Source organism: Stegodyphus dumicola, chromosome 1 (genome assembly GCF_044657685.1).
Source record: "Stegodyphus dumicola isolate Sdum_Otavi_A_Nest chromosome 1, ASM4465768v1".
In the NCBI taxonomy this organism is placed as follows: Eukaryota; Metazoa; Arthropoda; class Arachnida; order Araneae; family Eresidae; genus Stegodyphus; species Stegodyphus dumicola.
In genome coordinates, this window is record NC_140768.1 from 265,649,575 (window position 1) to 265,662,482 (window position 12,908).

Genomic DNA, 12,908 nt, shown 5'->3' on the forward strand with positions numbered 1-12,908 from the left:
TGAGATGTGAAAAGTGCACTCTGAAGCTTCATTTAAAAAAAAGTACGAAATATTATCATTTTCCCAAAATTCTTTTTGTAAAAGCAGTCGCAAGGATGAAAGTTTAACGTGTCCAAAAATCAAAGAAAAATAAACTTTTTTAGAAAAAATCCCGTTGAATAGGTGTTAAGCTCCCTTTGTTAAATAAATTCGTATTGAATCGATTTATTGAAACACGACATTTATTTTAAGTTCGTGAAATAGCTAAGTGCCTACGTTTCATGACGATGTGAAAATGGAGTGTGTAGAGTAAAACCTCGCTTTCCTATAGCCCATTATATCTCAAAATGACGCGATTTCGTCACAAAACATAAAATAAAAAAAATTCTAATTTGAATTTCGAAAAAATCGCTTCGAGGTGCACTGGCTCTTGTCTAGATGCACCTATGTACCAAATTTCGTAGCCGTGGGTCTATTAGCTTACTCGCAGCGCGAACGAAAAACACACACACAGAGAGACAGACTCTTTCTTTTATTATATGTAGAGATTTTAATTTTCCAACTACGGAATTTATCATTTTGTAGTGCTCTTACCATGACTGAATTTTATTGCAGAAAAAGTTCATTTATATATATTTTTGTTACTTATTTTTCTTAAAAATGAATATTATCAGTTCTGTTATCGTATATTATTTATATAATAATATAAATTATTTATATGATTCATCAATAATATAAATAATATCTTCGCATCTGCTGCATGTTAAGTTTCGTCATTTCGATTTATTCTCAAGTTCTTGTAGTAATCATGTTTAACAGGAGGAATGAGTTTTAGCTGGTCCATCATGTCTCCCCATTTTCCCCTTACCACAGTTCTATCTTTAGGATATAATAAATGCTGATTTACAGTTTTCAAACTTTGTGGTCTACCTGCCTGCAGATTTACTTATATTAAAGGCATTGTATCCTGAATTGTCATTACAGTCATATTTGAGTTGTATGAGGTGTGGGGGTGGACATTTTTTCTTCTATTGGATATCCAGCGTATTCCAGTGTACTGGAAACCCTGTAACGGTTACTTTTCTGTTAATGACTGAATTTCCTAAAAGTTTTGCTAAGAAAAAAAATCAAAGTCAATCATTCGGATTACATTAAAGGGCACACTAAACATCACATTAAACATAAAATTTTTTTTACATGATTATTTAGTACCAATCATCTGATGAAAAAAATATTTTGAATGTTTTTCGCTTGTCACTCAATAGTGGCAAAATCTGAATCATTAGGCAAATAGCCATGTCCACTTAGCAAAAATTGCATTTCAATTGATTCAACTCTTTATTCTGTAATTTAATCAAATTTCGATAAGCTTTCAAAGACACCTTATTATTTTTTTGGGGGGGGAGGGGGTCCGGTACATGAATCTGAATATGTTATTAATTTTTTTTAAATGCTTAACGTAAACTTATGATAAAATAAGGCAAATTACTATTTTAAATTTTAAGACATGATGAAATTTCTTGAGACCCATGATATCCTTCAGTTCCTGGCCAAACAAACATGTGGTTTATATTTTTATTGAAATCATGGCAATCGAAATTTTAAACATATAAATTTCGCTTATAATAAGCTATAGACGTGGTCAGTTTAGGAAAGTCTAAAACGTTTCTAAGTCGAAAGAAAATACGAAAATTATTTTCAGATGCTGCCATTCGATCTGCAGCCATATGATTGTTAACCCTTTCAGCTTTTTCTAAGTGAGCTTCCTTCTCAGTTTGTGCGATTTGAAGTCCCTTACCATCTCAAATTGAATTTTTATTACAAGTGTGGCATGTACTCTTAGACGATTGTTTAAAATATACATTAAATTTTGTAGAGAATCCTTATAGTAATAATTTTCTTCCCACTGGTACTGCATTTTTCTTTTCACATTGTGTGACGTATGGGTCATACATTTTCCTAATATTTAAGTCAGGATTTAAGTATAGTCATCTTGAGCTCTGCTGTAGCGACTAGTGTACGCTTGAAATGACTCTGTTTGTTTAATAACATGTGTGTGATCTCCTTTATTGCTTACAACATGGCCATTGCGCTGATCAATCAAATATGTGACTCGTTCCTTAGAATAACATTTGCAATATATCCGCTCGTCAGTCACCTGTTAAGTGTCTCTAAAGTATTTTTTTGTAAACGGGAATATTATGTCGGTTTTTTTCGAAAATAATATGTAGCGGAATGTGATCTTGGTTCTTCAGAGCTATTACGTGAGGCGTTTTGGTTTTATTTCTCTTTAATACGATGTCTTAAGAGAATAATTTTGCTCACTTTGACTATGCATACTTCATTGCAGCCTCTTTATCATCATTTTTTATTGCACATCTAATGACATTTGCTTATTAAATCTATAAATGGTCTTGCGGGTATTAAATTTCTTCCTCGATTCCTGTATGCCAGCCTTTCGTTCTCTTACGGTTTTGTACATTTTGAGCCCAAGTATCAGGATTATAATTTCTTTCCTCCCAATCAATGTGGCTGTTGCAGTATTTTTACTGTTGCAATCAGAAGAATTCAAAAAGAAACATGACTGTTTTCTTGTTCAAACTTTCTCTTAATGAATCGTACTGAAGCTCCATCAGATTATTTATTATTCAACACAATACTTGATTCTGCGGCAACTAGATTGTGACTGGTTAATTTAATTTACTTTAATTCTGATAAATTGGTACCAAAAAACTTACCGTTATCATTCAGCACTTACTACTACTGAATTTGAATTGAATTATTGCAATCAAGAAAGTTGGAATAGATAGAGTAAGCCTCACACAAAAGTTTGAATCACAAAAGTGAAGCCAAGAAAATGTCAGCAACTTGACGTCAGGACTTATCATGGCCGCCATTCAGCGTACAAGTAAGACTGCGAAACATACTGTTAAATGAAATTACACTTAATTTGAAAGCAAATATCATTGCCCGCAGGTTCAGAGAATGTTTTTAGGCATAATTTGCATAAAATATAATTAAAACTTCCACTGATCTTCGAGGTTTTACCATGCATACATTTGTGTTATAATTAACATTTACACACTTGTAGGTACCTAGATTTGATTAAATTTGAAAGAGTTATTTGCAATTCTTGCAATTTTTCTATATACTAAGTAGAAATGCTATTATGGTAAGTATTAAAATTAGAATGAGGGACTTATAAACATTCAGATATGAATAGCTGACATGTAGACAACAAAGATTAGAATGTAAACAAAACCAACCAGATGCTTCCCTATGGCAGCGGCTATATAAGTCGCGCCATGATAAGTCGTGACGTCATTCCGTGATGTTGTATGGCTTCAATTTCATTGCACGGAGCATACGAAGGAGGTTTACTCCATGTATTCCAACCTCCTGAGTTTCAACGATTTACATTAGAGTACGGAGTAAATCAAAATGGCTTCTGAAATAAATTATTTATTATTCGATGGCAAAAAAAAAAAAAAAAAAAAAAAAAAAAAAAGTCATTTTATGGTGTTAATCTTTATTATTTGAGAAATTTATTATAAATATGAAAAGATATGACTGAACCAATTGTTTTGACACCTAAATTTAAGATATTTCAAAAATGTAGTGAATTGATTTGTGAGCTGAATGGCTCATATTATCAAGATCTTGTTGAAGTACGGAAATCGACTTTAGCAAATTTAATGTGTAGGGATACAAGAAATTTCTAAGAATTAGTTGAAATTTCCCAAGATGTCTTCCAAGTGGGGTCCATGTATTTCATTTGTGTTGTAATGGAAAGCTAGTTGGGCCTTGTAACTGGTTAATATCCTCATATTTTAGGTTTCTTCTACTAAAATGGATCTGTGAGTATCTAAAAAGAATCATTTAATGTGGTACAGTCTTTGCCTGTCATCACAACTTTTCTTTTATTTGTTTATTTATTTAAAGTTCTTATATAAGAAAAGTTTAACTAAACTGAACTCTGGATACCTATTAAAAGATTAAAAAAAATAGCAAAGAATCTTTTCTCGGTACGAATAATATAGGACATAATGTTTCTTAAGCGAAATCTCTGCAATTGTTGGACCGGATTTCAATTTTTTTTTTTTTTTTGGTCTTTTAATTTTGTTTGTCTTTTACTCAGTATACGCGTGAAATTTTGACTTAGGCAGTTTGATGATATGTGATATCGTACTCTTTCGGAAAATTTTTTCCATATAAACAGACGAAATTTGACAATTTTTATATTAAACCATCCTATCTTTATCTGAGACTGTACGAAAGCCCGAGCAAATATTCTACCTTCTCAAGACAACTATTTTATTCTTATGAATAATATGGGAGAACTGCTTGTTGTAGGACATCTGCAGTCGCCGAACCGAATTTCAATTCCCTTTTATTTCATTCGCAGTTAAAAACATTATCATATTATGTATCATTATGTTTATATATCATGTTTCATGAAATCTGAATAGTTATTTTTATTTATTTTACAGCTTTTCTATGCTTATGAATTACAGGCCTGAAATGGAGGATTCATACAGAAAATCTCATGAATTTGGAGATCAATACATTCCATCTGGAAACTGGTATTTACAGAATTACGACGATTCCAACTCAGATTCTTTCTACCACGACAATTATACGTCTTCTTGTGTTAATAGAAACAATTACCACGGTCAGAAGTCCGAACTATGTGATGATTTCCACTCTAAGCTTTCAGAAAACCACCTCATTCCAGGACACTTCCCGAAAGACAGTTATGAGAATTCGATGGAAAAAGATAACCCTTTTTCGCTTCATTGTAGAATTCCAGTTCCTGATTTAGTGCCCATGTCCGGATATCAAATGTGGCTTGAATCTTCATTCATGTACAGAAGAAATGAACGTGAAAGGCAACGGGTGCGAAATGTCAACGACGGTTTTTCTCGTCTTCGTAATCACTTGCCACGTAATACGCAAATGCGCAGAAGGCAAAGTAAAGTTGAAACATTACGTCACGCCATTGCTTATATAAAACAATTGCAAACGCTACTGGAAGAAAAAAAATCTCTCGATGATGGAACAGGAGAGCGGTAGCCACTGTTGTTGAAGTCTGTGAATTTTTTAGAAACTTGTGGAATGAGTAAATTATGTAATGCAAAACAGGAAATACCCATTTACGCAATCAACTAGTCACCAAAAATAAAAAGTATTTTTTTGACGTTGGCAAACATATAAGAAAATTATGTTTTCCTTGAAGAAGACAGTGGTAATATGTTAAACCAGTGAATACAAGAGTACAACTTTTAATTATACATTTTTTGTTACCGTTGTCTTCATTTTAAAAAATGTATTTTTTAGATTATAGTACCTTTATAGATTTTAGTCTTTTGAACAATTATATTTTTAATAGAATAGAATTTTCATAAAGCCTATAACACTTCTTTCACATCACTGTAGATTATTCACAAAGCATATCTATATCTATACATATTTAAAAAATATTTCTAGAAATTAAGTTCTAATTTTTTTAATATGTGCACTGAATTGATTAGTCGTTTTTATTAAATTTATTCATTCATTTTAGCTTTATTATTTAAAGTAGTGGTATTCAGTTTATGAAACCATATTGATGTCGCAAGTTGTATGAAAAAATTATAAATTTGAGTATAAATATATCATTGAAAAACTTTTCAAAACGTTTTGGTTTGTCAAATGTGAAATTTTATTAAATTCCATGAAATTACTCTATTTCTAGAATAACGACTCAAAGAGATTATCTGTTTGAAATCATTGTTCTAAGATCTAGTCTGGTCCACATATATCTCGATGAACGTCGTCTGCTGTCTGTCTTTCTCAAGAACAGCTCTCGACAGATAGTCTGCAACTGTCTGTTGGCAGAGAAACTTGCCCTAACGCATAGGGGTGTCTTGAAGAACTTCTTTTCAGTTCGACATTTTAATGACAAATTGACTTTCTCTAAACTTTCTCTTTCACCCGGCCAGCATTACTCCGAAAAAAAAAATATATTTGGTTTACTACGTATACTAAGGAATACCACGTATACTAAGGAAAAGATTTCTCCTGGCACACAGACAGTAACATCGGGTTTATTTTCAAAGGAATGTGCACATAAACAAGTGATGGGAACGCAGATCCTACTTTATCTGCAACATGGCACATCTGTGAGTTTAATTATTGTTTTGGTGTAAAATTTCGTATTTAACTTAGTATTTGCGTTAAACGGAATGCTTTTAAAGTTTCAAATATTATGTTTCCTAAGGGACTAAAAACTGGTATAGAATAAAATAAAATCTGAAAGGTATCAGATTTTAAATTACGTCCAAAAGGGCCTTTTTTAACGTTTTGTGTGTTACCTTTTTATTAAATATCATGTTCTTCGCACTTAAACCATAAAATTCAGTTTAACAGCAATATCGCAAAATATTTTTAAAATGAGCATATCTTTAGAATTTCCGATATACATTTCCGCGCGCTTGAGATAAAAAAGGTCTCCCCCCCCCCGTAGAATGTTGCCATCGATCGCTTTTAAATAGTTGAGTTTGTTAAACAAAAATTCATAAATTTTTAGAAAATATGGAATAGATAATAAAAAAAATTTCCAAATTTGGACTTCCAGACGCCCGTATTCGGGTGGAAACGTACGTTATTCAAAATTGGATGGCTCTAGGTACCATTGTTTTATCACAATGCGAGAAACATACATACATTTATGCCGATTCTTCATTATTTAATTTCTTTAAATATAATACAGGGCGTAATATTTGGTGGCAGCAATTTGAAAAGTGAATCGGACATTTATAGTGAATCAACGCAAAATGCCAAAACGAAAATAATAGTCCTTCAAGGCAAATTGCCCATTTGGATTACAAAAAACAGACAGTGCGATAAAAAATAATAAAAAGATAGCTTCGGTTTCGGCTGCTTTAACTTCCGACAGCAACCAAATACTTTTGGGAGCTTATTTTTCTACAGGATATAGACATAAAGAAGTAAAAGCAAACAAACGAGCTCTTACTGAAGATAATGAACCAAGGGCTGAATGCGTTCTGGGCTTGGCAATACTGTCAAACGAATCACTGAAAGAAATGAGTTACAGAGGCATCTAAACACAGAATCCAAAGATAAATTCATTGAATTTTTTCATAAAAATTAGGGCATTTGAAATGTAAACAAAATTTTATATCTATTGTTATCAGTATTAAACAAAAATGTATTAGAGGTTTCTTATCGAGGGAGGTATCTTGTAGCTAAAGTTGGCAGTCTATTCAAAATTGCTGAAGAATTAGTTATTTCACCAGCTCAGGATATAGTAGGCATTATGTGTGGCGAAAAGCTAAAGCAACGGGTATATCAAACACGACTCTTTGATACAAGTGGTCGCAGAACATGCGAAGTAGCAGATAATTTGGAAACGAACTTAATAATCAGAATTCATAAACGTAGTTTTTTTTCGTTCTTCAACTGAACGAATCCTTTGATTGCCAAATGGCTGATCAACTGATTTGTTTTGCAGAACATGAAATTAGGAATGAAGTCTTGAAAACTTTTTATATTTGCAAGAAACTACAAAGGGATGCAAGCAAAGAAATCTTTGAATTGGTAAATTTTTATATCACCATAAATAATATTTCTTTGAAAAACTTGTGGAAGTGGGCATACTATGTAAAAGCTCGTAGGAAAACACAGCAAACTTCTAGCCCGAATCAAAGAATTCTCTCCCAGTTTAACAAGGGTTCGTAGATAAGTGCTTCTATCGAGAAACATTCCACCGAACTTAAAGGTCTGTCTTAGATACTGGAGTTAAAATAATAAATTTTATAAAGGCGCGTCCTCTGAATTTAAGGTTTTTTTCGCAAATATGTGGAGATATGGCCTTGGAACTTCAGCAGCTGCTTTTACAGCCGTAGGTACTTTGGCTTTCAATGGGTAGGGTCTTAACGAGACCATTTTAACTTTTAAAAAAATGAAGTATTTCTGTTTTTAAATGACGAGTAATGGCTGTTTTAGTTTACTTAAGTGATATTTTTCTCAAACTGAACGAGTTTAATTTAAGTCTTCAAGGAGAATATTTTTATGGTTGCTGTTATTTAAATGAACCAGGCTTTCATGATTTGGAACTTTCAACAACTTCTCTTGCCGTTCTCCTCACCAGATTTCAAATGATTTAGCTAGTTTCTAACTGAAGTTTATGGATTTTAAGACAGAAGGGGGTTTGGGGTCAGCTTCTGCTTGGTTTTGCGTTATTTGCCAACAATTGATTTTGACGCTCTGTTAGATTTACTGAGCCAGCTTAGGTTAAGATTTCAATTGTGTAGTCTTTACAGTTCCACGTTTTATCTTGAATTTGACTGTTCGTTTTCGTTACATTACCATGAGATGTAGATGATATTGTTAGCACAGGAAAGTATGTTTACGTTCTAAATTATGTTTAGATAAAAAAGTTGTTTAAATCTTTTCCTGACTTTATAGTTTTTCCATGCACAGCAATAATTAGTTTCCGTCTGTTGGGGTTATTGCTTTCAGCCTACGTCACTTAAAAATTTATAATTTTAGTTAAGCAAAAAACTGAGTTATCATCTGATGGAAAGAAAGCTAAAATTTGTTTTCAAAGAGCTTGAATTTTTTTTTCTTAATGTTCGAAATGAATATTCAGAACATTTGATGCAGCTCTAACAGTATTATTACCGTTTGCTTCCTCTTTTATGTGCGAGATAAGGTTTTCCTGATTTCTTTGTCTAAAATCTAAATACCCAAATAAGTTAGAAGCACAGCCACTTTAAAACTGAAATTGATCAAAATAAAATCAGAAATGTGACTACTTATAAACAAGAAACAGGTTCATCGGTCCCATCAAATGCTTTCTTTTCGAAGATTTTTTGAAGTGATTTTTTTTTTATGTTTGTATGTGTTATATACCATGTTTTAATTTTAATTATAAATAACCAATGCTAGTCGATTTGGAATAAAGAATTTGGTAATTATACAATAGATTTTCAGTATATTGTACTTGCTTTGACACTAATGTTTGCCTTGTACGAAATTTAAAAAAAATTTTTTTAATTTTTAATATTACCTAGTACTAGTTTCTGAGCAATTATAATTAGATTATTATGCATCAGCAAGTTATCTCGATGTCCCAAGTAGGCTCGTACTGCTAAAACATTTGCATACCACCGATATAAAGTATTCTGTAAATATTGTGATAGTCATATGATCATGTAAAAAATAGGTTAAGATTAATTCATGTGTCAATTTTACCTGCTGTCATTTTAAACTGAATAGACAGATCATTATTATAATAAATTATTACAATACATTAATTATTGCTTGTATTATTATTGTAATAAAATATAATATCATAATAACAAAGTAGCAACAGAATTTGTATTAAACATCAACGAATTTTGCTGCATGCTTTATGTGTTTCCATACTCTATTAAAAATATGGTGGTAAAAGTAAAATTTATTATGATCAAAAGAGTAATTCAATAAGGCTTAGCCGTCAATAATCAAGTAAATCTGAAACTGAAACTTGGTAGAAGTTCAAATCCTAATTGATGGATTGGTTAATGGGATTTCCGCGTTTTCCCCTGTGTAGCGGGAACGTGCAAAGATGAGTCAATTTTAAGAAAATCTTCCACGACGGTATCTCCACAATTAGAAAGATATCCCTAAAGCAATTACTGATAAAAGCAAACCTTTTGTTAAGCTTCTAATTTAAACCTAAAGATTCTTATACCTAGTAAAGGCTTAAAGGAATAAAATTTTAAAAAGATGTCTGGAAGGAGAATGTTGCGGAGGATATCTTCAAGAACTCATAGCGTTTATCTTTGAGGATTGGTAGGGAGATAGACAACGAGATGCCATTCGACTGATGCTTTACTTTGCACTTACCTGAAGATGAAAGATGCCGTTACCACTGAGGTGACGAAGATGTTCATTTCCACAATGCATAAAGATACTTCCCCTGCTATTAAGACCTCTTGGCTTGGGCTACTGTCACATATGACGAAAACAATCAGATAGTCAACCCGAACAGAATTATAAATTTTCACCATTTTTTTTCCAAACCGCCGCTAGAAGGCCTTTCGTAATAGAAACATATTAGAAAAGTCTTTATATTGCTAAAAATGATTGACAACTAGCTTAAATTGGTATTGTGATAAGGTTGCATAGATGTCCTTTGTCAGATGTCATCCAGGCGGATCGAATTTCGAATGCAAAGGTGCCTCTTTCACACCAGAGGAGAAATCCTGTTACAAATTTATATTGCCATTTTTAGTCATTCTACTTTGTTTTTATATAGAAGAACTCTTCTGGGGTTAGATGCCATATATTTAGGAATTCTGGGGTTAGATTCCATATAATTAGGTTGTTAGATGCTGTTAATTAATGCCTTCACAAACTATATTTTTCTCGAAGGCCAGAGATTGTAGGAGACTCGATAAAAGAGTTTGAATAGGATTTTGAAGTATTTGAAATAAAGGAGCCGGAAAAGAGTAAAATAGGTGAAAAAAGGATCAGAAAATACCAGATGTATAAAGGAACTGTGATATAAAAATGACCGAACAGAATGTTTTGCCAACCAAGAACTGGGTAACCCATAATTACGAAGACAACGATCATATTTTGAAGAATTAGTTCATTCACGGACAGTGCGTTCAAAGATTTATCAAGAATAATAACTAATACTACATAAAACTCGGGTATTCATGTGACTGACATATTTATTGCTAGCGTTAAGTTATACATGTAAGATATCACTAATGTTATATTAAATAATAACAAAATATTCTGTATATTGTAATACATTATACACCGTGCTACTAAATAAAGTAATGTAAAATAGTATATACTAGAGTATATTCTTATTAGTATCCGCGAGAAAATGAGGGATTCTGACATTTTAAAATAACTTGCAAAAGAGCAACAGAAATTAGAAACGCGGCTGTTTTGTTTTACGGCATAATATGCTGTTTCGAAAGATAGTACAGATACGAATTATTTATTTTCCCTGTACTAGTAATGCACTAATAGTTTCTAAGCTCTAGTAGTATCACTACACTTAAAATTTGGAATTCTTATTGCAATAAATAAGAAATTTAAGAATAGAAAGTCTGTGAAAATAGCGACAACGAGAATAAGAAGATTGCTAGAAAAATGAATATAATAAAAAATTGCATGGCATGCATGGAAGTGAAGTATTTCCAGGCCACTGATAGCCGAAATTTCTTACTAACATATTTATAATTATCAAGAGGAACTTAAAATTTTACTGTAATTTAAGAATATATACATAAAGTTTCGCAATCGTTCATCATAATTTATTTTATATCAGTTGAAATCACTCAGCACTGGACGTGTCTGAACTGCTGTATTTCAGTTTTATCATGGGTTGTCCAAACTTAGGCATCCTTTCTTTCTGCGGTTGCATGAAAAAACATCGCGGGAAAAATAGTGCAAGAGAAAAATATTGTGGGTAAAAATAAAGCAAAAAAAACACGGCTTTTCTAAAATATCTTCGTAGAAAATATTGGTGATAAAAACAATAAAACGTTTGTAAATCATCTCATGATGTTAACATTGCAAGCAATTTGGTTTATAATGTATTTTCTCCTTCTTTCCAGCATGCTTTCGTGGTGTAAAGGTAGCACACTCGGCGCGTATTCGAAAGGTCGAGGCTTGAGTCCCGGTGAGGGTATTGCTCATTTTCATGTCTCCTTCTAATGACTCTCTAGATTTTTAATGTAGATAACCTCATGCAGTTACTCATCTTCCTTTTCCTTATTCTTTTTTTATATTTCAAGAAAACCTTTTCATGCAACTTTATAAAATATATTAATTAAATAATGATTTTAATTTCTACACATTTTCAGGTTTTGAATGCTTAAGTTTTCGTCTGACTTCTTCAGGCAAAATTTATTAGTTTATTAAAAAACCTGAAATAGAGATATAAAAACATTTCTTCTTCCTTTTTCCGCTCACAAATCATTACCAGAATATGAGTTTAAATTTCTTAAAGTTCAAAAACACATGTCTGCAATGCGATGATTTGGAGGTGCTTTATTTTTTTAACACGATATTTCACATGTCGATGATTTAAAAAAATGAAGGTTTTAACCACATTTTTTTTCACCACGATGTTTTACAACTGCGACGGTTGCGTAAGAATGAAATCTATACATATTTAACGAATATGAGAGCATGGTTTTTTAGCATATTTTCTGACATCTAATTAAACATATTATATCCAAAAATGTTTTGCAAACTTCTCCAAATCTCTTCTTCAAGGAAATTTAAAATTAAAAGAGTAGGTCATTCAGATAATCTGTGCTCTGCTGTAAAGTTAAAAAGATGAACATAAAGTTTTTTTTTTTTTTTTTTTTACTTGCAAATAGATGTACACAGAATACTGATTTAGTTGCAATGTCTACTGCAAACAACAAACCATGACCGCTGAATTCTGTGGTGAACCATGTAATGAAGGACAATTGAGAAGTATATTAAAATGAGAAAAAAGTTTAAGATAGTTTCAAAATTATCAGTGCCAAAAAGTGGAAGTATTTTCAAAATTATGCCTGCAAAATGGCATAACTGAAGAGAAAAGAGTTTTTCTATTGTTTTTATGAACACTGTCAAATGATGTACTCTTGCTCATTTGTAAAAGCAACTGACGTAATCAATCATCTGAAAAACAAAATTTTATCTAAAAAACAACAACACGATAAAACTCTTCTGTTGCTATCAAAATCATAGAATCATTCAGAAGACATTTCTCTATAACCTTCTAGGTTCCAAGGGCAGGTATAAAAGCGAGAAATAAATTTGATTTATACTTTGATGCTCCACCATTACTCAGAAACATAAATGGAATGAAAAGGAACCCAGAAATGTACAGTCCCTATTTATCACTCAGAAGAAGCGATTAG

General features: G+C 31.9%; 1 protein-coding gene across 2 annotated transcripts in view; it reads left to right on the plus strand.

The window, feature by feature from the left end:
- LOC146999546 (achaete-scute homolog 5-like) overlaps positions 1–9,320 on the plus strand; it is a 28,868-nt gene extending 19,548 nt beyond the window's left edge. The window contains exon 2 of one of the 2 annotated variants that reach the window (XM_085827735.1): positions 4,494–9,320. In XM_085827735.1, coding sequence (XP_085683861.1) covers positions 4,501–5,052 — 552 coding nt within the window. In that variant the 5' untranslated portion in view covers positions 4,494–4,500 and the 3' untranslated portion in view covers positions 5,053–9,320. Of the gene's footprint in view, positions 1–4,469 lie in introns of both variants that reach the window. The other variant, XM_085827728.1, reaches the window with a different exon arrangement.
- The last annotated feature ends 3,588 nt before the right edge of the window (positions 9,321–12,908 follow it).